Below are 23,307 nucleotides of genomic sequence, written 5' to 3'. Positions count from 1 at the left end.
CTCCGGGACTCCCTTGTCTGCTCCAAAGACCCCTCCAACCCCACCACCCCCGCATCTTCCCCTGCATCGGCAGGAAGTGCTACACTTGCCCCCACACCTCCTACCTCACCCCCATCCCAGGCCCCAAGATGACTTTCCATATCAAGCAGATGTTCAACTGCACATCTGCCAGTGTGGTATACTGCATCCACAGTACCCGTTGTGGCTACCTCTACATTGGGGAAACCAAGCGGAGGTTTGGGGACCGCTTTGCAGAACACCTCCATTCAATTCGCAGTAAACAACTGCACCTCCCAGTCGCGAACCATTTTAACTCCTCCTCCCATCCCTTAGATGACAGGTCCATCCTGGGCCTCCTGCAGTGCCATAATCAAGCCACACGAAGGCTGCAGGAATAGCAACTCATATTCCGCTTGGGAATCCTGCAGCCCAATGGTATCAATGTGGATTTCACCAGCTTCAAAATCTCCCCTCCCCCCAATGCATCCCAAAACCAGCCCAGCTCGTCCCCTCCTGCCTAACCTGTTCTTCCCATCGCCTACCCCCTCCTCCCACCCCAAGCCACATCTCCATTTCCTACCTACTAACCTCATCCCGCCTCCTTGACCTGTATGTCCTCCCCGGACTGACCTATCCCCTCTCCACCTCCCCACCTATACTCTCCTCTCCACCTATCTTCTCCTCTATCCATCTTCGGTCCGCCTCCCCCTCTTGCCCTATTTATTTCAGAACCCTCTCCCCGTCCCCCTCTCTGAAGAAGGGTCTAGGCCCGAAACGTCAGCTTTTGTGCTTCTGAGATGCTGCTTGGCCTGCTGTGTTCATCCAGCTTCACACTTTGTTATCTCCTTTCCTAATGATTATCTTCTTGTGTCATCCACGTGAGTGTTTTAGATATTTCTCAGGGATACAAATCCATTCTGTAGGATGGAGATAATAATTAAACACTGTACCCTTAAGAGTGTTCTAACCAAATCTATTCTGTTTTTTAGTTCTGTCTAGAAATGAGTACTCTTGCTTTATTTGCTTATTGTTCTGGCTTCATAAAGCTACATCGCTACTTTTACAGTTATGAGTATTTATATCAACTGTTCTGCCTATTCACATGCTAGTTATCCAACCAGTATGTGACTTTCTTATTCTTCATATCACAATCTAACAACCCTCAATCCTCTTGGTATATAACTTATTACATGGTGCTTATAGATGCCAGTTTTCAGCACATTGTCTTAAGAGTACCACCATGATGCTCCGTCTGTTGTATTGTTGATCAGAAATTTGGTTTGGGCTTCCCACAATAGCTGCTTAGATGCCTAACATGGACATACCTACGGAATAAATTGCACAAGTACTTTAAAGTGTTTTTGTTCTTCTTCATTAGTGTAGTGCAATATATTAACTCTTCAGTTGTAGAACTATAACTGATGATAGAATAGCTCCACTTGTCTGAATCTGGTGAGAGTTCCACCTTTGACGGCACTGCTGAGGAAGTTAGATATCTACCTACATTTGGAAGAAAACCATCAACAAGCCACACTTGTGACTGCTAGCAGAGAGATAAGACTAATGTGGATGTAGAGGAAAGGAAAATGATTATAAAAGAATAAGTAGTAAATCAAAAATGTGACACAAATCTTCCACACAAATCAGACTGCATGACTGAATTCCATATTTATATAGAGGATATGCTGTTGTGTTTATAACCACCAGTTGTTTTGTCTGTACATACAGGGCTTTGGAGAGGACACAGATTTGTTGTGTGATGCTATTCCAGCTCTCGCTGAAGTGTTGAAGCTCACTGATCCATCATTATTAAGTCTTGAGGTCTCGACATTGGTGAACAAATTTCCTGACTTCAGGTTAGATTTCTTATTAAACATGTTGTCATGGAAAAATAGTATTATTTTGTAGGGAGCAGCATGTTTAGAGCCATTGCTTACTACACAATCAATCCATCAGGTGAACTGGTAAAGCTTTGATCTCAGCAAAACGTTTTAAGTCCCAGATCTGCGCAATATTCAGAACCCAGTTTGGATTAAATGTGAGCAAGGTTATCTTTGTTCATTATATCAAAAAGCAGAAATCTTCTCTTTCTAATAAGACACACTTTAATTTTCTCACATTCCTGTTCCCTAATGGGGTGACATTGGAAACAGTCATAAGTAACTTGTGGGCCACCAAATTCTGTCAAGAGACTGGAACATAATACAAGGAGAGGAGAGGAAAATTATTTATTTTGAACTCCAATGTTTCACAGATAAAACGTTTATAGTTACAGCAATTGGGAACTTGTAAACTTTGGCAAGGCTCAAGAAGGGGGAAAGTAAATTTAACAAAGATTTATTGACAATGCTGTTTAGGTAGGGTCCCAGTCCTTGACCTCTCTATCACATTTTGAAATCTAGTACTGTTAGGAGGAATTGTAGCCTGCTAATAGTCCACACTTCTGATCAGGAAATGTATTTTTTTATCTCAGTTCTCATTTGTTTTCTATAATGAGCACATGCCTTTCATAAATTTGCAACTTCTGACGAAATGTCGTAAGGGGACTCCATTTAAAAGTAATATCATCAATAAAGTGAAGAATCAGCTGATCTTCAGTGTTCACCTAAACTACTGGAACAGGCAGATAACTTGTGAGAAGTGTGTTACCACCCAGTCTTCTCAATAATACACTGGAGTCTCCATTAAGCCTTGTTAAGCCCGAGAAAGGGCTTTTCTCTCCACTCGACACAGAGGCAGCTCATTAAGCTGAGAAAATAGTTTCTGGATAATTTAGAAATTGCATCTTCTATGAAAGTATTAGACTTTGCAGTTCCATGCATTGTTGTGCTTTGGTGGTTTCCAGTAGCAAATTCATATTTCATTAAAGCTTTCATTCAAATTCTCTCACAGTGGCAGGACACTACTATCAGAGTGGCCCAACAAATATTGCATTTTCCCTAGATGCTGGAAGCTGTGTCAACAGCTGCTCCTTGTGAGACATGATCAGTGAAGTAGACCCTATTGCAGGCGGAATTCAAAAATAAAATGGCACAAGTGAGGTCAGACTTTATGCAAAATGACTTGGCCACTAAGCCTGAAATACATCACAGTTCTGTAGTGCTGTGTATATGTGCTACACATAAGCATAACACTCGAATCCTTGGTGTCAGTGGTAATGCAGAATGTGTAACCAATGTCAGTCTGGGAGAAAAGGCTGTAGAAATTGTATTCAAACCTGCTGTAGACAACTTCAGCTGACTGCAATAATAAGTTGCTCTGCATAGGAATATGCAAACCACAACTGAAGATTTTCTTTTTAAATTATATTAGTGTGAATTAAAAAAGACACAATTACTAATGTTCTAATATTTATGTTAAAATGCATGCGTCTGCCTAGTATAAACACTTAGTTGTCACCAAGAATGTAAACTTGCAGTTTGTAATTGCACCCTTCAGCAATATGTTGTTGCATTGTAAGTGGCCAGAATTTGTAGACCTCTAATATGCTATTACATTTAATTTCTGTTGAGGATATTATATAAGAATTTATCATCAAAATCTAGAAATGAGGAGGGAATGTAAAAACTGCACAGGAATGTGCCTAGTCTAGTTATCTCCATCACTCTAACTCCACATCAGCTAAGGATCACTTTTCCACTTGGAGTCCTTAACTCTTTAGGAAATCAACAGTATATTGGTTTATTTATAAACAACTTGTGTTAAAGATTTTTAATATTGTGGGTTTTGAGCAATACGCACATCTGTAATGTGTTAACAAAATAAATTTATGTTCTCACGAACCTTTTATGATTTTGCTGCACTTGTAACTGTCCATCTTACCCCACAGGGAAGAACACATTACAGCACTGATGTCAATGAGAGGTGATGCCAGCAGAGAAATGAAGCAGACGGTCATTGAGATTTTGTGGCAAAACCCAGCACAACCTGGTCCTAATTTTAAGCCAATCTTCAAAGATATTTCAGTACAAAATCTAACATTGTCAAAATTAGTCAAGTAAAATGTACATTTTGCAAGTTACTTTATAGTAGGCCTTCACCCAATACAGCTACATTTGAGAGGCATATAGAAAGTGTTACAGAAGAATTAAGCTCCAGTATCCTTTTCCTGGAGTAATTTTTAACGATCATTTGCAAGCCTCTCTTCCTTCAAAAATCATTCTTGAATTATGAAATGAATGAGCTCTGTTCATGAGATACCAATGTAACTTAATGGGCTCACCTATACTGCTTATAGTATGTCGTCTAGGCAGCCCTGTGGCAGCTTAGTGTTCTCAGATATTGGACTGCTGGAAGATCGTAGCTGTGGTTTCATTATTTTGTTAATTAAAAGGGCTAGACTGTTTTTAATAAACTTATTGATGGCAATCGGGTGCTGTGAGAAATGTGAGGTACAACTGTCATTCATGAGGGGCTACATTAAATGTATTTTTGCCTTTGTCTTCTGAATTTTTGAGAGTAATTAATGCCACATTTTGGAAGACAGACAAAATGAGGAATGTATTTTTATGTATGTGCACTTGTACAGAATTTAAGGTATGTTTCCATTAGCAAAATTGATCGGGTTTTGTTGTAGATTTTTGCATCAGATTTAGATGGTCTGAAGCAAAATGGTTGAGTGAACATGTACACCTAACATGAAAAGAAAATCAATATTTAATAATGAACATAAAGATGTTTTTGTGCAATGGTTGCTTTTTTGACAACTTCGTCTATACAAAGCAAAAATAATAAAGCATTGATGCAGTGGTTTACAGTGGTAGGCTCTATTTCATGCTATCTTAGAACTTATCTTTTCATATATTTCTAAATTAAGTGATCAGTACTTTTGTTACGAAAATTGGCCTACCTAATGGCAGAGGTATTTGGTGAAAAATGAATTAGTATCACATTGTCTAGTTGTTTTGACCTGACCATTTAGGAATTGTACCTTGGTTTTGTTATTTGGAAGGGTGGAGGAACAAAATGTAACACTTTTTTTAAACCTCAGAATTTTGTTTCCCCTCATCTCACCGGGGAGATTAGTATACCTGGTTTAGACTAAGAGTTATTGGCAAATTGCTTAAAAGTATGGTGAATAGAACACATCAAACTAAGATGGCTGAACCGTTACCGAGCTGGTGAATTCCACAAGTTGGGAGAAATTAAAAATTAGAGTTATCGATATCTTTTGAAGGAGGAAAGAACAGAATGAATTAACTAGAGCTGAAGGCATTCCCTTGAATACAATAAAAGGAAGCAGACACTTCAGTTAAAATGAAAATCTAACATTATGACAACAGATTTTACCAGAAGACATTTATGTAAATTGAATTAATTTTTAATTAATTCACAGGGATATTGTTATTGATGGGAAGACAAACTTTTATTGTCCTTGAAGAGGTGTTGATGAATTGCCTGGTCATTTGAGGCACAAAAGTCATCCACGTTGCTATGGTTCTTAAATCACAAACCAGCTGAAGGCAGATTTTTTTTCCTAAAGGATATTTGTAAACGTTTGTTTTTACAACAATCCAGCAGATACATGATCATGGTCATTGATACTAGCTTTTTAATTTGTGCATGAGAGTATTACTGGCAGGGCTAGCATTATTGTTCATTCCTAATTACACTTGAGAAAGTGATGGTGAGCTAAATTCTTGAATCACCAATACTTATAGGTACACTTATGATACTGAGCTGAAATTCCAGAATTTTTACCCAGTGATAGTGAGGGAGGAGTAACATATTTCCATAGCAGGATGATGGTGTCAATACAGAACTACAGCACAGAAAAAGGCCCTTGGGCCAATCAAAACAACATCTAACTATTCAAAGATAATAAAATGTGAGGCTGGATGAACACAGCAGGCCAAGCAGCATCTCAGGAGCACAAAAGCTGACGTTTCGGGCCTAGACCCTTCATCAGATGATGAAGGGTCTAGGCCCGAAACGTCAGCTTTTGTGCTCCTGAGATGCTGCTTGGCCTGCTGTGTTCATCCAGCCTCACATTTTATTATCTTGGAATCTTCATCATCTGCAGTTCCCATTATCTCTAACTATTCAAATCCTATTTTCCAACACTTGCCCCCATAGCCTTGTATGCTTTGCTATCACAAGTGCATAACTAAATGTTAGGTGGGCTTCTGCGTCTGCCAACCACACAGGCAGTGAGCACCAGATTCCCACCACTTTTGAAAAATGTTTTCCTCACATCTCTAAACCTCCACTTACCTTGAATTTATGCCCCTGGTCATTGTTCCTCCCATCACTTGTTTATGTTATCTACGCCCCTCATAACTTAATATATCTCTATAAGAAGACCTAGGAAGAGTAGGCCTGCCATAACATAGAATAGGATGGCTGATCTGACATTTCTCATGTCCACGTTCCTGCATTTTCCCTGTTATCCTGGATTACCCCTACTCACCAAGATTCTGTCAATCCCAGCCTTAAATATATATGACTCTGCCCTCATGGCTATCTGTTTCAGAGACTCTCAGAAGAAATTCCTTGTCATCTCAGTCTTAAATTGGTACTCCTTTATTCAGAGTAGTGCTGTCTAGTCCTAGACACTTCCCATGAGGTTATACATCCTCTCAGCGTTTACCTTTGCAAGCCTCTTAAGAATCCTATATCTTTCAATGAGATCATCTCTTATTCTTTTAAGCTCCAATCAGGAGATCCCTAATCTGTTCAGCCTTTGCTCACGCGAGAATCTCTCCATACTAGGAATCATCCTACTGAACCTCTATCAAGTCCACTCAGCTCCAAAGAGTCAGTTCATTAGCAACTTTTGGTACACTTCGGCAACCCATTCACCAGTGACAACCAAGGGACTGTTTCATCTTGGATACTGAACTTTGTTCTTAGGGTTGCACTCATACAGACAGGCATGAAGCATTACATTATATTCCTGACTTGTCTTGTAGATGGTGTACAGACTGTAGCAAGGGACGTGTTACTTCAGAATTCCCTGCCTCTTAACCTGTTTTTTGTTGCTCTGGTGTGGCTGATTCAGCGCAGTGTTTTTTAAGATGGAGAATAAGTGCATCATGTTGGAGATAGTTACTGCCTTTTCCTTGTGAGGCACAAATGTTACTGACACACAACCTATGAACATTTTATTTCCAACTCTATCATGGGGGGGATGACTATAAAAAATGCAGCTAAAGATGCTTCAGTCAAGACACTGCTATTGTTGATTATCTAAAATAAAGTTCTGAGCTGCTGTGTTTGACCATGGCAGGATCAGATGATCATCATGGATTCACAAAAAGCATATTTCATAAACATACTGGAATTCTTCAAGGCAGTAATTTGGGGTTGGCAAGAGGGAGCCAATAGATATGGTTTACTTGTTAAAAGTCTTCTGAAAGTCCAAGAGATTAGCATGTAAAATTAAAGTACATAGGGTTGGGGTGAGGGGGAATGTAGTGTATGAAGATGGATCACAAATGGATTGGCAGACAGAAAACAACAAGTAGGAATAAATACATGGTTTTCTCAATGACAGACAGTAAATAGTAGGGTACTGGCAGGAACAGTGCTAGGACTCCACCATTCACAACATTGATTTGGATGAGGAAACTCAATGTAATATCTTCAAATTTGCAGATGACACAAAGCTACATGGAAGGGTAAGGAGGGAGAGATGCTTCACTGATCTGAACAAGCTGAATTTGCAAATATGGCAAATACAGATAAATGTGAAATTATCCAGTTTAGGAGGAAAAGAAATAGAGATGCAGATTATCAAAACAGCAACAAGACATGGGTGACCTTGTACACTAGTCATAAAGTAAGCATGCAGGTGCAGCACTTGGTGAAGATGATAACTGGTATGTTGGCCATCATAGTGAGAGGATATGAGTACAGGAGCCAGGATGTCTTGGTGTGATGACACAGGGCTTTGGTGAGACCATGCCTGGTATTTTGTGTGCAGATTGGATCTTAGCTGAAGAAGGATGTCCTTGCTACAGAGGGTATGCAGAGACTGACATATGAGAAGAGGTTGAATCAGTTGGGACGAGATTCACTGGATTTCAAAAAAAAGGTAGAATCTCATAGAAACATATAAAACTCTAACAGGATGAGACAGGGTTGAAGTAGGATGTTGTGGATGACCAATGGGTATAGACTGTAATCTATAGGAGCAGAATTAAGCCATTCAGCCCATCATGTATGAATTGCAGCTGATGTGTTTCTCAACCCCATTTTCCTGATTACTCCGATATCTGTCTTAAATACACTCAATGACTTGGCCTCCACAGCCTTCTGCAGCAAAGAATTCTACAGATTCACCAGGCTCTGGCTGAAGAAATGCCTCATCTCAGTTCTAAAAGGTCATCCTTTCAGTCTGAGGCTTTGGCCTCCAGTATTAGTCTCTCCTACTAGTGGAAAATCTTCTCTACGTCCATTCTATCTAGGCTATCTAACTCCTTGTTCAAATGATAGTGTTTCGATCTTAACTGCTTTCTGTGGTTGAGAATTCCACAGACTCACCACTCTGGGGGAAGAATTTTCTTCTCCTCAGTCCTAAATGGTTTAAGCTAAACAGTGGGGTGGGTTCAGTCGCTTGAAAAGTTATGGAAGTGGTAAGACGGGGTGGGGGGAAATCAGTGGAGGTTATTTAAGTTTCCAGAACAAGTAGTAAGACGCAGTCTGGAAGGGGCCAGTAATGTAACTTCAGGTACAGCCGAGGAAGAGGCAGTTTATGTAGGACTGAGTTTTGTACTTAAATGCAGGCAATATCCTATACAAGACAAATGAGCTTCTAGCACAGATTGAAATTGGCAGGGAAAGTGTTTAGGGTTTCCCATGATGGTGGAATTTGAATTCAATAAAAATCTGGAATTAACAGTCAAATGATGGCCACAAAGCTGGTTGTCGGAAAAGCCCATCTGGTTCACTAATTTCATTTAGGGAAGGAAACTGCCATCCTTACCAGGTCTGGCCTACGTGCGACTCCACACCCACAGCAACATGCTTAACTCTTAACAGCCTTCTGGATAATTAGGGATGGGCAATGAAAGGTGGCCTAGCCAGTAATGCCTTCATCCCGTAACTGAATTTTAAAAAGCAGTGTAATACTGACCATACAATTTTCAAAGGGTAAATCTTGCTAATTAATGCAAACATTTAAGTCCTTTATGTACATTTTTAAAAAACAATTACACATTCCACATACAACTTAAAAATTATAAATGTTCTTTACAGTAGTACTCTGGGTCAAAGATTACCGTTCCTAAACAAAAAGATTTATGATTGTATTTCCCTTGATATCCTTAGAAGCAGGGCGTCTGCAATATGTTGCAGTCTATTTCCCACAAGTGGATAACTACTTCATTTACAAAATATGTTCCTTTGTGCAAGTGAAACATTAAGTTGTCTGCGGAATTTGTAATTTCAAGATTGTTTGAAAAGGTCTTAAGAGTTTACATCAATTAGCAGAACTCATCCTTCAAAAACTGCTGAAGAATCACACAAACACCCAAATTAAGGTCGTTAATCAGATTTGCAACATAGCTCACTTTTACTTGCTACATGCTACACTGATTCATACAGCATGTTCAGATATTGTGTCTTTCTTTTTGCTCAACAAAGCTCACGGCAAGAAAAGGTCCTGGTGCATTCTCCACGATAATGCCTTGATCAATTAATCCGAGTCAACTTGCCTCATAGAGATCATAACAGATCAGAATCTACAGCAACATTCTGTACATAGAAGCACTTCTGTTATTCAGTCTTTGTTTTTGGCTGCAATTCCCTTTCCTTGTAGCTTGAGATCAATACCAACAGAATGTAGCAGTTGATGGAGAGAAATACCAAACCAGCCAACCAAATAAACAGAAAGGTGTTCTGTCCTTCAAATTCCAGGTAATATGCAGGGGTGAGCCATAATCCCTAGGTTGACAAAACAAAACCAAAACAAAAAAAAATTCAGTCCTGGTTCTAAAGAAATGTGTTTATACAAACAAAGTTTCTGTCTGACATTAACATTCCCTTTTCTAAAAATATTTTCTTTGCCTCCCTTCCCAACCATTTGGTGAACTGTGTTCTGCAACGGTTAAAACACATTGAAGATGACACATATTGGGCCGATAAAAGCCAACACACTAGAATTTTGCAGGGACAAGCACACAGACAATAAAAATAAGAAGTAGACGCTAAAACAGCCACTTATATCCAAAGCTCTTGCTACACAACACTGGCTAACTAGGAGTTGCACAACTGCAGCCTAGCAACAATGTTCCACTAAACAGCCCCCTGTACATGATGTTACAAATGAAGCTGTGGTACTTTCTGTGACCATAACACTAAGACATCAATAGGATAAAGCAACAGTACTAACCTGACCGATGAACCACAAAACCAACAACACCATGCCTCTTCTCCAGGTCAGCGCCAGATTTGGAAGAACCACTGGGAGCAGACACAAATACCACAGGAAATACTAAAATTGTAAATACAGTATGTAAATATTTGCAAAGTTTTAAATATAGTGAATGCAAGTTTCTTTCAACTTGCCACATGACTGAAAGGTTATACAATATTTCATTTGCATGAAATCTAGAGATGGGACAAGACAAATGATAAAGAGAGAGTGTGAAATTTGGAAATCTTTAGTGACTTTGACCCTGTTTCATTCATGCTACATTAACACTTTTTTTTTCAGAAAATAATCAGTACCTTTGAATATAAGAATTCAGATTTGCATGAATTAATTTTGTTTCAGCCTTCTCCCTAGTGATGTTTTCCCCCATAAAATTATCAGAATCAGGACCAAAGGATGTCAGTGGCCCTGGTTCAACCTCTCTTTTAAAAAGCCAGAGACAGCCTCTGGGCCTGCTGTCCAATTGAGGGTGTCAGATAGGTTCCTGATTCTGCTCACTCGAACACGGAGAGATAGATGCTGTTGAGGCAGCTAAGAGATTCTCAGGGTGTCTCAAAATGGATGCACCCAGGAGAGGTGCAGTTTAAATTCAGACTGATCAAGGGTGCAAGAGTTTGGGACTACAGGGGCTGCAATTGCTGTTTGCAGCACCATCTCTGGCCAGGGTAGCCTATGGGTCAACGGAATTGGTGGTGGCCTTCCCTTGCGAGAACTTCATTTTACAGCCCATAAAAAAAAATCAAATCTCATCCTGGCTTGCCTCCTTCCTGTCACTGTGAATCCTTCCCAGCAACTGGGGTATGTCATCCAGCTCAATGGTGCTACTCCCCAGTATTTTGCCAGGCCCTGCCTCCACTCCAACCTCTTAGGGCAGGTAAAACAGATTCGAAAAATTAATTTGATATTAACATCATATTCTCTGGTTCTAGAGAAGGTGAAATAATTTGTGGTATTCTGGATCATCTAGTCCTTTTAGAACTGCCAAAACCACAATTAATTCATCCTTCTCCCTCCTTCCCAAAATCCACAAACCCGGCTGACCCAATGTCTCTACCTTCTCTTGCCCAATGAACTCATCTCCACCTACCTTGACTCTTTTTATCTCCCCCCCCACCCCCACAAGTCCAGGATCTCCCCACCTACATCTGGGACATCGCCTACACCCTCTGCCTTCTCAGGACTTCCATTTCCCTGGCCTCCAGCGCCTCATCTTTACTATAGACATCCAATCCCTCTACACTTGTATCACCCATGTGGATGGCCTAAAAGCCCTACGTTTCTTCCTCTCCCACTTCATCGACATCCTCATTCACTTAACTGAACTCATCCTTACCCTTAACAACTTCTCCTTCAATCCTCCCACTTCCTACAAACTAAGGGGGTGGCCACAGGAACCCATATGAGCCCAAGTTATGCCTGTCTCTTCGTAGGAGACATGGAACAGTCCCTCTTCTGCTGCTACACTGGCGTTTTCTCCCGCCTTTTCCTTTGCTATGTGGATGACTGCATCAGCACTGCCTCGTGCTCCCACGAGGAACTTGGAACAGTTCATCAACTTTACTAACACCTTTCACACCGACCTCAAATCCACCTGGACCATCTCCGATACCTCTCTCTTTCATTCCTGGACCTCACTGTTTCTATCTCTGATGTCTGCGTCGTGACCGACATCTATTTCAAGCCCACTGACTCCCAGAGCTACCTAGACTACACTTCCTCTCACCCCCTCCCAATTCCTCCAGTGCATCTGCTCCCAAGATGGAGCGTTCCACTCCCACACATCTCAGATTCTCCAGCATTGGCAGTTCCTGTCTCTGTCCATCTTCCCTCCCATCAATCCACCACTCCAACATCACTAAGCAATTGCAACCACTGCCTTCACCCACCACCAACCCATCTACCTTCCCCAACCCTACCCATCCTCTCGATTTATTTCTGAGCTCCTCTCCCCCTGCCCATTTCTGAAGAATGGTCCCAACCCAAAACGTCAGCTTTCCTGTTCCTCTGATGCTGCTTGGCTTGCTGTGTTCCTCCAGTTCCACACTTTGTTATATCTAATTCATTCAGCCTGATTCACCCACAGTCCTAAAATGGTAATTTTCCAGGGATAATTTGAAATACAATTAATTAAAAAGTTGCAAAGGAGAATTTCTTCACATTTACCTGTGAAGTACACACTTTGTTGAAAGTGACAAAAATCGCAGTTTGCAAGAAGCAGCAAAAGGTCAGGTCCTTGTAATATGCAAAAGATGTGACAAGGAGCAGCAGAGACTGTGGGATGAAAGCAGCTAGAGCCAGGCCACAGCTCCACTCACTCTCTGCCGTCAAATACAACATGTAGAAGTAGGGCGAGAAGTTGTGGCGAATGTCTCGTCGTGTTAAGTGATAATGGTACGTGTGATCCAGAAACTCCCAGCCATATCTGGATTTGAAACAAAAACAAATGTAAACTGAGACTGTACGTGCTACAATCAAAGCACTGTAACAGAATGCTATTTTTCATAGCTGACAATTTTATTGCGCTTGGGTAAATGGGTAGGCAATGACCTAGTGGTATAATTGCCAGACTATTAATCCAGAAACGCAGCTAATGTTCTGGGGACTCAGGTTTAAATCCCACCACAGATGGTGGCATTAGTAAATTTGATATTTAGCAAAGAAACACACATGGTGTATTTTTAGAAGGGTCAAAGAAATGAGAGATCTGAGAGAACAAATAAATATGGTGGTAAAGATAAGGTGAATGGATTCCTTCATTAGGTAAGATATTGAATGCAAAATATTGGGACGCAATACTGAAACAATGCAAGACATTGATTAGGACACAGCTAAAGTTCTGCATATAATTCTAGTCACATTACCAGGACGTAATGCTCCAGGGGGAATACAGAGGAGATTTACAAAGATGGTAGCAGGGCTTGAAAGCCCTGCTTTAGGAAGAAAAATTGGATAGGCCGGCGTTGATTTCTTTAAAGCAGAGAAGATGGAGAGTGACTTAATTGAGGTGTACAAGATATCGATAGGGAAAACTTGATTCCCCTAGTAGACAGTCAATTACTAGAAACACAAATTTAAGGCGATTGGCAACATCTGTGAAGAAAAAAAAAATCAGTTAACGTTTCGGGTCCAGTGACCTTTCCTCGGATCCTGAGGAAGGATCATCAGACCTGAAAGGTTAACTCTGATTTTTTTCCTTCACAGGTGCTGCCAAACCAGCTGAGCATTTTCAAACTTCTGTTTTTGTTGCTGTTTTGGAATTCTTATATATATTAATCATTGATCTATGGAACCTGACCAGCTTTCATACCTCAATTTATGCCACTAAAACAATTTCTATTCTATTGTTTTAGTTGTATTTCTTCTCTGTAGTCAGTCATTTCATATTGTGAGACATATTTTAGAATGGAATAAATGAGTGGGAAACTTTCTCCTTCATAGCTGACAGCTTGCCTTGCAGGATAGCTTCTGACAGGCATGCAGCTAGATAGTTGACTTTGTGAGGCTGTTTCAGAGAATTCTACAGAGCACAACTTATGGCTGTTGAGCCCATTGAGCGAAGAGTACTTTAAGTTACTTTACCTGCAATAGAAAAGTACTCCCAGACCAAAAAATAGCAGTCCTGCAATAGAAATGAATAGCAGCACTTCCTGGTTTAGCAGTCTGACAACCAGCTTCAGAAAGTTCCTTATACAATTGTGAAAACATGTGCCTTTTTTAAGGTAGCCTTCATTCCATTTAGTCAAATTATTTTCCTCCATTGCTTGCTGATCAGTCTGAAGTGATAAGACTATGGGTACAGCATAAGTCACTGGGTAAATTTTCATATGCACAGAAAGCCCATAGAATAATGCAGCCTTCACAATCTGCCTACTTTCCAGGTAGTACAAAGTCACCATCACCAAGCCTGCAAGAATGGCTTCTGCATTCCCTCTGCTTGAGACAATCATTGGCAACGGGTTGAAAAGCCATAGACTGCAGTACCAGCATGCTTTCCGGTTGTCAAATCCTCGAAGGCTTAGGATTCTATGCATGAAATGAGCAGCAAGAATATCACATATAATGAAGAGGATTTTCCCATACAGCTCTGTGAGGTTGATGTTGGGAGTCAGCATCCATGCCAATAATGGGGTGTAACGATAGGTTGCTCTTCTGTAAGGAGAATCTCCCTGAAACAGAAAAAGATACAATTATTCATTTGATGATCACTGTAAGCTAGAGACATATTTAGAATACTGGTTGAAATATGCTATTAAAAATGCAGTCTTTTTTGCATAAATGTCTTACTTTATTTCAAATGTGTCCACTTCATTCTGAACTTACAGTAGTTTCATAAACACCAATATTTCATCAATGCCTTCTGAGATGCACCTTCTCAACTTTGGATAGTCTTGGGCCAGAGATTCCCAGGTGTCAGTGGGAATGCTGCACTTTGCCAGTGAGGCCACAAGTTGGTTCAAAATGGCAGCCTCTCTGCGATGTCAGAGGCTGAGGCCACACAAGATAACACAGTACCTTCTCCCGCAGAACTCACGCGACATTGACCAACCAGTCTGGCACCATGTGCACAGCATGGGTTATCACAAGCACAAGGATGAACAACGTAGTTTTTAAGCAAAATTTATTTTATTGTTACAATATACAAATGCAAGATTGAATTTTCAACATGTAGGATTGCGAGCAAAGAAAAAGAAACACTTGAATGTTGGACTTGACCATGAGACTAATGTTTTCCATTGAACCTGATGTTGCCTCAGTGTTGTCTGATCAAAAGTCAAGCTATTCTTCCCAAGCTATTCAGAAGGTATTGGAGGTTGAGGCGTATGGACAGGGTGAATAGACAAGATCTTTTCCCTACAGTAGAGAGGCCAGAACTAGACGGCATTGGTTTAGGGTCAGAGGGGAAATGTTTAAAAAGCATCTGAGGGCTTCACAGCTGGTGCAAGTATGGAATGAGCTGCTAGTGGAAGTGGTGGAGGCAGGTACAATAATAACACTTTAAAAGGCATTAGGAAGGGTTAATGGAATATGGACCAAATGCTAGCAAATGGGAGTAGGATGTCTGGTTGACGCAGACGAGTTGGAACTCAGGAGGCAGGAAGGGGAAAAAAATAGGACAACCCATCACTAAGAACTCAATCTCCAAAGTACAGCCCAATTAATTAATTACAGCCCACTTTATTAAGAATGTATGCTAGACAAGAACCTAACTAAGCTAAACTATACAGGTCACTTTGTACCTTATCTCTGATAAACACAATGTCAACAGTAAGCTATAAAAGTTGCATTGGGAAGAGGTAAATATTCAAAACTTACAACTTGTAACCTCATAACAAAGATCATTTAGATGAAGATTAAGATTGACAAGTCGCCAGGCCCGGACCAGATTTGTCCTCGGCTGCTTTGGGAAACGAGAAATGCAATTGCTTTGCCACTTGCGAAGATCTTTGCATCCTCGCTCTCCACTGGAGTCGTACCCGAGGACTGGAGAGAGGCAAATGTAATTCCTCTCTTCAAGAAAGTAAATAGGGAAATCCCCGGCAATTACAGACCAGTAAGTCTCACGTCTGTTGTCTGCAAGGTGTTAGAAAGGATTCTGAGGGATAGGATTTATTACCATCTGGAAGAGCATGGCTTGATTAAATGCAGTCAACACGGCTTTGAGAGGGGCAGGTCATGCCTCACAAACCTTATCGAGTTCTTTGAGGATGTGACTAGAAAAGTTGACGAGGGTCGAGCTGTGGATGTGGTGTATATGGACTTCAGCAAGGCATTTGATAAGGTTCCCCATGGTAGGCTCATTCAGAAGGTCAGGAGGAATGGGATACAGGGGAACTTAGCTGTCTGGATACAGAATTGGCTGGCCAACAGAAGACAGCGAGTGGTAGCAGAAGGAAAATATTCTGCCTGGAAGTCAGTGGTGAGTGGGGTTCCACAGTGCTCTGTCCTTGGGCCTCTACTGTTTGTAATTTTTATTAATAACTTGGATGAGGGGATTGAAGGATGGGTCAGTAAGTTTGCAGACGACACGAAGGTTGGAGGTGTCGTTGACAGGATAGAGGGCTGTTGTAGGCTGCAGCGGGACATTGACAGGATGCAGAGATGGGCGGAGAGGTGGCAGATGGCGTTCAACCTGGATAAATGCGAGGTGATGCATTTTGGAAGGTCGAATTTGAAAGCTGAGTACAGGATTAAGGATAGGATTCTTGGCAGCGTGGAGGAACAGAGGGGTCTTGGTGTGCAGATACATAGATCCCTTAAAACGGCCACCCAAGTGGACAGGGTTGTTAAGAAAGCATATGGTGTTTTGGCTTTCATTAGCAGGGGGATTGAGTTTAAGAGTGTTGAGATCTTGTTGCAGCTCTATAAAACTTTGGTTAGACCGCACTTGGAATACTGCGTCCAGTTCTGGTCGCCCTATTATAGGAAAGATGTGGATGCTTTGGAGAGGGTTCAGAGGAGGTTTACCAGGATGCTGCCTGGACTGGACGGCTTATCTTACGAAGAGAGGTTGACTGAGCTCGGACTTTTTTCATTGAAGAGGAGGAGGAGGAGAGGGGACCTAATTGAGGTATACAAGATAATGAGAGGCATAGAGAGAGTTGATAGCCAGAGACTAACACGAGGCTAACACGAGGGGTCATGGTTTTAAGCTGGTCGGAAGAAAGTATAGAGGGGATGTCAGAGGCGGGTTCTTTACACAGAGAGTTGTGAGAGCATGGAATGTGTTGCCAGCAGCAGTTGTGGAAGCAAGGTCATTGGGGTCATTTAAAAGACTGCTGGACATGCGTATGGTCACAGAAATTTAAGGGTGCATACATGAGGATCAATGGTCGGTACAACATCGTAGGCTGAAGGGCCTGTTCTGTTCTATGTATGTCACAGTGCTATGTCACAGTCTTCGATCTCATAAACACAAAGTGCTTACAATCCATACTCTCAAAGCACCATTTTGTTTACAATAGCTTTAAAACAGAAGTTTTAGAAAAAATTACAATCCTGTTGTGGAAGGTAATGGTTTTGGAGGGAGTGATCAAAAAAAGAAGATTGATTCATATGGATGACTCACTTAAGAATGTGAAGACATTGATTCATGAGAACAAAGAAAATAATACACCAAAGTGATTCCAGGAATGAGTAACTTCAGTTACGAAGACTGATTGCAGAAGTTAGCAATTCTACTGTGCCTGTAATTAGAGAATCAGTTCCTCACTAATTCCTTCCTTTCTATTAGGGGAGTGACATTTCTTTGATCAGTCACCCTAAGATTGAATTTTCCCAGGCAACTGGATATTTTGGGAGCAGATTTGCCTGTCACTCCCATGAATTTTGCACATTGTTATGGGGGGTAAAGCAAGACAATAGCAGCAAGTCAATTACTCATTTGCAGTGCCAACACATACATGATTGGCTAAATTGCCTCCTTCGGCTCTGAAATAACTGTGTTTTTGTGACAATTGCCACACAATGATCCATTTGATCTATTTTCTGATTTATACAAAATCTGATTTGGAATAATCCAGAGAATTTACAGAACCGTGAATTCAGCACTAATAAATTTGAAAATTCATAAGCTCTCAAGGACTACAATTCAAAGTAGGCCATATGGTTCCACAACACTGATGCCCCATTCAAAAAGATTATGGGTCAACTTTTACATCAACTCCACTTTCCTGTCCATCATCCCTCAATTTCCCTTTGTACCTAAAATCTATTGTTATCTTAAATGTACTCATTGTTTAAGCCTTCACAACCCGTTGTGCTATTGAATATCAAAGATTCACAAGCCAATAAGGGAGAAAGTTCACTTAATCTTGATCCTAATTCACTGACCCCATATCCTGTAATTATGATCTGAGTTCATGAATCACCAGCCAGGACACTGTGGATGATTGACCAAATGGCCTCTTTCTGTGCCACAACAATTCTGTGCAGAGAAATAAACTAAAACAAATAATTCATTGAAATCTGTGATCCAAAATGGCGCTAGAACTATGCTTCTTTACCTTTTGTCCCCTTCCCACCTATAAAATTTGTGTCTTACGACATTTTGTCCCTGCTGTGTATGGGAATTTTAGAAAGTGGGTAGAATTTTAGTTAATTTGTTAGCAATTCTTTTTTGTTTCTTGCAGTTGGTCCAGAACAGATGAATAGTTAACATCACTAGGAGCTCAGTTAGTTGGCGTGAGATGAAAAGTGATGCCAACAGCATTGAGTCAATTCCTGCACCAGCTGAGGTTACCACGAAGGATTCTCCTTCTCAGCCTCTCCCCTTGCTTGAAGCATAGTGACCACCATCCGTCATCTCTTTCTAATGAGAGGGGACAATGGTGATTTTACTTTTTATTGACTTGATATTAAAAAGCCAGATGTGCACATTCTTTTAACCTGAACTAGAAAACTAGGTAAAATTAGATAGTTAATTGTTCAACCAAATTTTCAGTCGAGGGAATGTAGGAATACTGGAGCAAAAATAAAATTTTCTGCAAAAGCTCAGCAGGTTTGGCTGCAACTGTGAAGAAAACAAAATCAGAGTTAATGTTGGTTAAAATGTCGGCAAAACATCAGTTTATATGCAGAAATTAGGGACATTTTCCCAACTACCATACTGAGTAAAAGTCACTGGACCCAAAACGTTAACTCTGATTTTTTTCTTCACAGATGCTGCCAGACCTGCTGTTCTGTTTTTGTTACTGGTTTACAGCATCCGCAGCTCTTTTGGCTTTTACAGGAATTTTGGGGTTTGATTTCCAGCACGAGTCATGACATTTTTTCTTATTCCTTTTACTTTCAGACACCAGCTATTCATTCTTCCAGATAAATCTTTGATCCCTTACTTCTCCTATAAACACTCCCCTTAATCCTGAAACTGTGTGTGTTAATTAATCCTGACTGATCTGCTGAACATTTCCAGAATGATTTCTCAGGCTCAGAAAATACAACAGCCAGGGAAGTGGTGACAAAGTAGTACTATCGTTGGACTTGTAACCCAGAGGCCCAGGCTAATGCCCTAGGGAACCATCGTCCACCACTTCGTCTAGCAACTTGTTCCATTCATGCACCATGTTCTGCATGAAAAACTTACCCCTTAGGTCCCTTTTAAGTCTTTCCCCTCTCACATTAAACCTATGCCTTTTGGTTTTGGATCCCCTACTGTAGAAAAAACAACTTTGGCTACTCACCTGATCCATGCCCCTCATGATTTTACAAACCTTTACAAGGTCATTCCTCAGCTTCTAAAGCTGCAGAAAACAATGCCCCAGTCTATTCAGCCCCTCTCTATAACCCAAACCATCCAGTCCTGGCAGCCCTTGTAAAACCATTCTGCGCCCTCTCAAGTTGAGCAACATCCTGCATATAGGAGGGTGACCAGAATTTAATGCAGTATTTTAAAACTGGCCTCGCCAATTTCACGTACAGTTGCGACATGACATTCAAATTCCTAGACTCAATGTTGTGCCCAGTGAATGCAAGGGTGCCATGCCACTTTCGCAAACCTGTTAACCTGCCAACTCCACTTTCAAGGAACTGCACCTCTAGGTCTCTTCGTTCAGCAGCGCTCCCCAGGGACCCCCTGTTTGTCTACCATTTCCTTAGATAGCATCTGTTCTGAGGAAGGGGCACCGGACCCGAAATGTTAACTCTGATTTCTCTTCACAGATGCTGCCAGGTCTGCTGAGCTTTTCCAGCAAATTCTGTTTCGGATTTACAGCTTCCGCAGTTCTTTCGGTCTGTATGCCAGCAAGGGGATTCGGGTTCAAGACGCAACAGCTCCAGAGTTGCGCCATTGAACTTTCCACGCCCAATCCGGTTTACCTGAGTGACAAACCTGGCGGCGTCTGTGAAGACATGATAATCCACATCGGTGTATTTGACCGGCATGGAGCGGTCCTGGTGCAGCCCATAGAAGACAAGGCCGACGCGGAGGCAGAAAGCGACTGCAAACAGGGCAGCGCGCCCAGGGTTCAAAGCTCGGCCCATTGATCGGGGGGGGGGGGGCGGGGAAATTTACATCGGCCAATGTAAAATTACAAGGAACTTTAACGGGGACGTCACCCCAGCAACGGTGGCGAAACAGCAAGCGGTTGATCTGAGGAGGTCGAACCGTCGGTCCCTGTCCTCTCGGAGGTTTTCAAATCCCATTCTGGATGTTTATGCATGCAGGTCTGAAAGATCACCGCAACCGCCACGGAGCGCGAAGCAGTTGAGACGGAACCATCGCGGGACGGCTCACTATCACGTGGCTGGACGCGGAGGGGCGCGGCGGGGTCAGGTGATGCGGGCGGAAGCGAGATAGTTCGAGCGGGGGAAGCTATTGAGACCAAGCTCGTGGCAACAACGGTCTCCGATGGCGTATCACTACCGGCCGCAGCAACCGGCCAACAACGGCCTTCCCGACCAAGGCTTCCTGTGGAATGTCTTCCAGAGGTACATGGCATCTTGATTACGGGAGGCGCGGAACGTGTGGGAGGGAGGCAGGCGGGCGGACGGACGGACGGACGGACGAGAGAGAGAGCGAGCTTGATTGATTTAGATGGTCCGGAGCGTTGAAGTATCATGGGAGAGACTCTTATTCCTCTCCACAACAACCACCACCCACCCCATGCTGCTACTCCTCTCCAATATGCCCTCTGTCCTACTCCACCCCATTATCTCCACACTCCCCTAACTGGCTTCACCATCCTCAAGTCTTGTTTCTCTCTCTCTCTCTCTCTCTCTCTCTCTCTCTCTCTCTCTCTCTCTCCTTCCTCTCCCATCTTTGGGGGAAAACACTGAGCCCGCTCCCCCACCGGGGAGGGCCTGAGCCCACTCACATGGTACCCTGGAAGCAAGGGGTGAAGTGACAGGGCCAGCGGGCTCCTTGACTGATTGCCAGAGTGTTCCTCGCGCACTGACTGTCTGAATAACGAGGGAAATTCGTATTGCTACAAGACTTCTTAATTAAAGTCACTGAAGGTAATGAGCTTGTTTTCACGTAGTTTGTGTGCAAAATTGTTGCCTTTCCCACATTACTTCATTAACTATGATGGTACTTCATCCTTTACTGGTAATGTTTCCTTCCTCTGGGGTGAGGCTTAGTGGAATTCTCTCTGGGATGACTGTTCAAACAACTCCTTTTGTCAGCGTCACTTGTACTGTCCCCATTACGCCCTCGGAATGGGCATTTATGCTGCACCTTTCAGACCCTCAGTACTGATATTTGCATAGTACCCTTCAGAGTCTTACCACTTGCTTTAATGTAACAACTTTTGAGTGTTCAGATTGCTTTACAGGGAGCAAATTATTTTTGAATGGCTGTCATTGTTATTTGGAGAACACATCCACCAATTTGTTGACAAATATCCAGACCACAATAAGCCAAGTGACTGGTTAAAGTTTTGAATGGTAAAGTCTGGTCCCTACACCTGGTGTATTGTTCTACTTCTGTTCCTACCTCACTGGATCTTTTATGTTCTCCAGGGGAATTAAAAGAAACAACAACTTTGTCTCATCCAGGCATTTCTACCACTAGTAACATTATATTCCCTCAAAGCTCAGCTGTAAATGCTGTATAAGCTGGAGAATCAAAGGCTTTACTCTGCTACTAACCATAGGTGCATTCAGAAGTTGGATAATGCATAACAGACTAGTATCTGAACAAATTTCTAATTGCTGGCTACAGTTCATGTTGCAGGCTTACATAGAAACATAGAATATTGTTGCATCAGTAGGTCAATCAGCCCTTTGGTTGCTGTTCAATATGATCATGACTGATCATCAACTTCGTACATTTTCCAGTTTTTTTCCCTGTATCCTTTGATCCCTTTAGCCCTAAAAACTAAATCTACACCTTTCTTGAAAGCCGTCAGTGTTTTGGCCTCATCAGTTTGCGATGGCAGAAATATCTCTTGCAAACCAACCATCTGTGATTCGTGCACAAGGGCACACAAGTCCCTCTGCACAGCAGAATGTGGCAACTTTTTACTGTTCAAATAATAGTCTCTTTTACTGTTACTCCTACTAAAATGGATGACTTCTCATTTATCAACATTGGCTTTCATCTGCCGGACCTTCGCCCACTCACTTAAACTATCTGTGTCCCTCCAAAAATTTTCAGAGTCCTCTGCACACCTTCCTGTACCATTCATGTTAGTGTCATCGCAAGCAGTGACACACATTACATGTGGTCCCCAAGTCCAAGTTATCAACAGTTGCGGTCCTCGGAGTGATCCCTGGGGCACACCGCTAGTTACTGTTTGCCAACCAGCAAAACACTTGTTTATCCCCATTCTTTGCTTCCTGTTAGTTTACCAATCCTCAATCCATGCTAATACATTACCTGTAATGCCATGCGTCTTTATCTTATGCAGCAGCCTTTGGTGTGTCAAACCTCTCGAATGCCTTTTGGAAATCCAGATACACAACATTTACTGGACCCCTGTTGTCCACTGAGCTCAATGTCTTCTTAGAATTCCAGCAAATTAGTCAAGCATGACCAGTCTTTAATGAAGGTATGTGGCATCTGCCCATTAGGGGAATTTCTATCTAGTTGTCTCACTGTTTCTTCCTTGATAGATTTAAGTATTTTCCCACTACAGAAGTTAAGCCAACTGGCCTATAATTCCCCATCTTTTGTCCACCCTCTTTTTCAAACAGTGGCGTCACATTGGAAAATAGCCAATCTGCTGGAACTGCCCCAGAGTCCAGCAAATTTTGGCAAATTACCCCAAGTGCATTTGCTATTACTCTTGCCATCGCTTTTAGTACCCTGGATGCATTCCATCAGAGCCAGGAGACTTGTCTATCTTTGGCCATTTGCTTACCCAATACTACCTGTTACATGATAATGATTGTGTCTAGGTCCTTACCTACTTTAGTCTCGTTGTAATCAATTTAGAATCTTATAGTTTTCTAGCATCCTAACGAAGTAGCTTTTGAGGCAAAAATAAAGTTGC

At 41.8% G+C, this 23,307-nt stretch overlaps 3 protein-coding genes across 6 annotated transcripts in view; 2 read left to right on the top strand and 1 right to left on the bottom strand.

Annotated features, from left to right (window-relative positions):
• Positions 1–4,752, top strand: part of exoc3 (exocyst complex component 3) — a 34,096-nt gene extending 29,344 nt beyond the window's left edge. For both annotated transcript variants that reach the window (XM_048559876.1, XM_048559885.1), the window contains 2 exons: positions 1,729–1,856; positions 3,830–4,752. In XM_048559876.1, the coding sequence (XP_048415833.1) occupies positions 1,729–1,856; positions 3,830–4,001 (300 nt within the window). In that variant the 3' untranslated portion in view covers positions 4,002–4,752. The remainder of the gene's footprint in view (positions 1–1,728; positions 1,857–3,829) is intronic.
• Positions 4,753–5,985: 1,233 nt separating this feature from the next.
• On the bottom strand, positions 5,986–20,626 carry pigm (phosphatidylinositol glycan anchor biosynthesis, class M). 3 transcript variants are annotated; one of them, XM_048554915.2, is made up of 5 exons: positions 20,429–20,626; positions 13,955–14,541; positions 12,539–12,797; positions 10,334–10,435; positions 5,986–9,885 (listed from the first exon to the last, which is right to left on the bottom strand). In XM_048554915.2, exons 1-5 carry the CDS (start codon positions 20,513–20,515, stop codon positions 9,718–9,720), a joined length of 1,203 nt encoding a protein of 400 aa, XP_048410872.1. In that variant the 5' UTR covers positions 20,516–20,626; the 3' UTR covers positions 5,986–9,717. The 3 variants fall into 3 exon arrangements, with proteins under 3 accessions (XP_048410872.1, XP_048410862.1, XP_048410881.1); XM_048554905.2 differs by having other exon boundaries at positions 20,189–20,564; XM_048554924.2 differs by having other exon boundaries at positions 9,772–9,885; positions 10,334–10,404; positions 20,189–20,566.
• pdcd6 (programmed cell death 6) overlaps positions 20,478–23,307 on the top strand; it is a 29,445-nt gene continuing 26,615 nt past the window's right edge. Inside the window, exon 1 of the mRNA XM_048554936.2 lies at positions 20,478–20,800. Within this exon, the coding sequence (XP_048410893.1) occupies positions 20,721–20,800 (80 nt within the window). The 5' untranslated portion in view covers positions 20,478–20,720. The remainder of the gene's footprint in view (positions 20,801–23,307) is intronic.

Source organism: Stegostoma tigrinum, chromosome 2 (genome assembly GCF_030684315.1).
Source record: "Stegostoma tigrinum isolate sSteTig4 chromosome 2, sSteTig4.hap1, whole genome shotgun sequence".
Taxonomy (NCBI): Eukaryota; Metazoa; Chordata; class Chondrichthyes; order Orectolobiformes; family Stegostomatidae; genus Stegostoma; species Stegostoma tigrinum.
The sequence above is the reverse complement of the archived record's forward strand: the minus strand, read 5'-3'. Positions and strand labels throughout refer to the sequence as shown.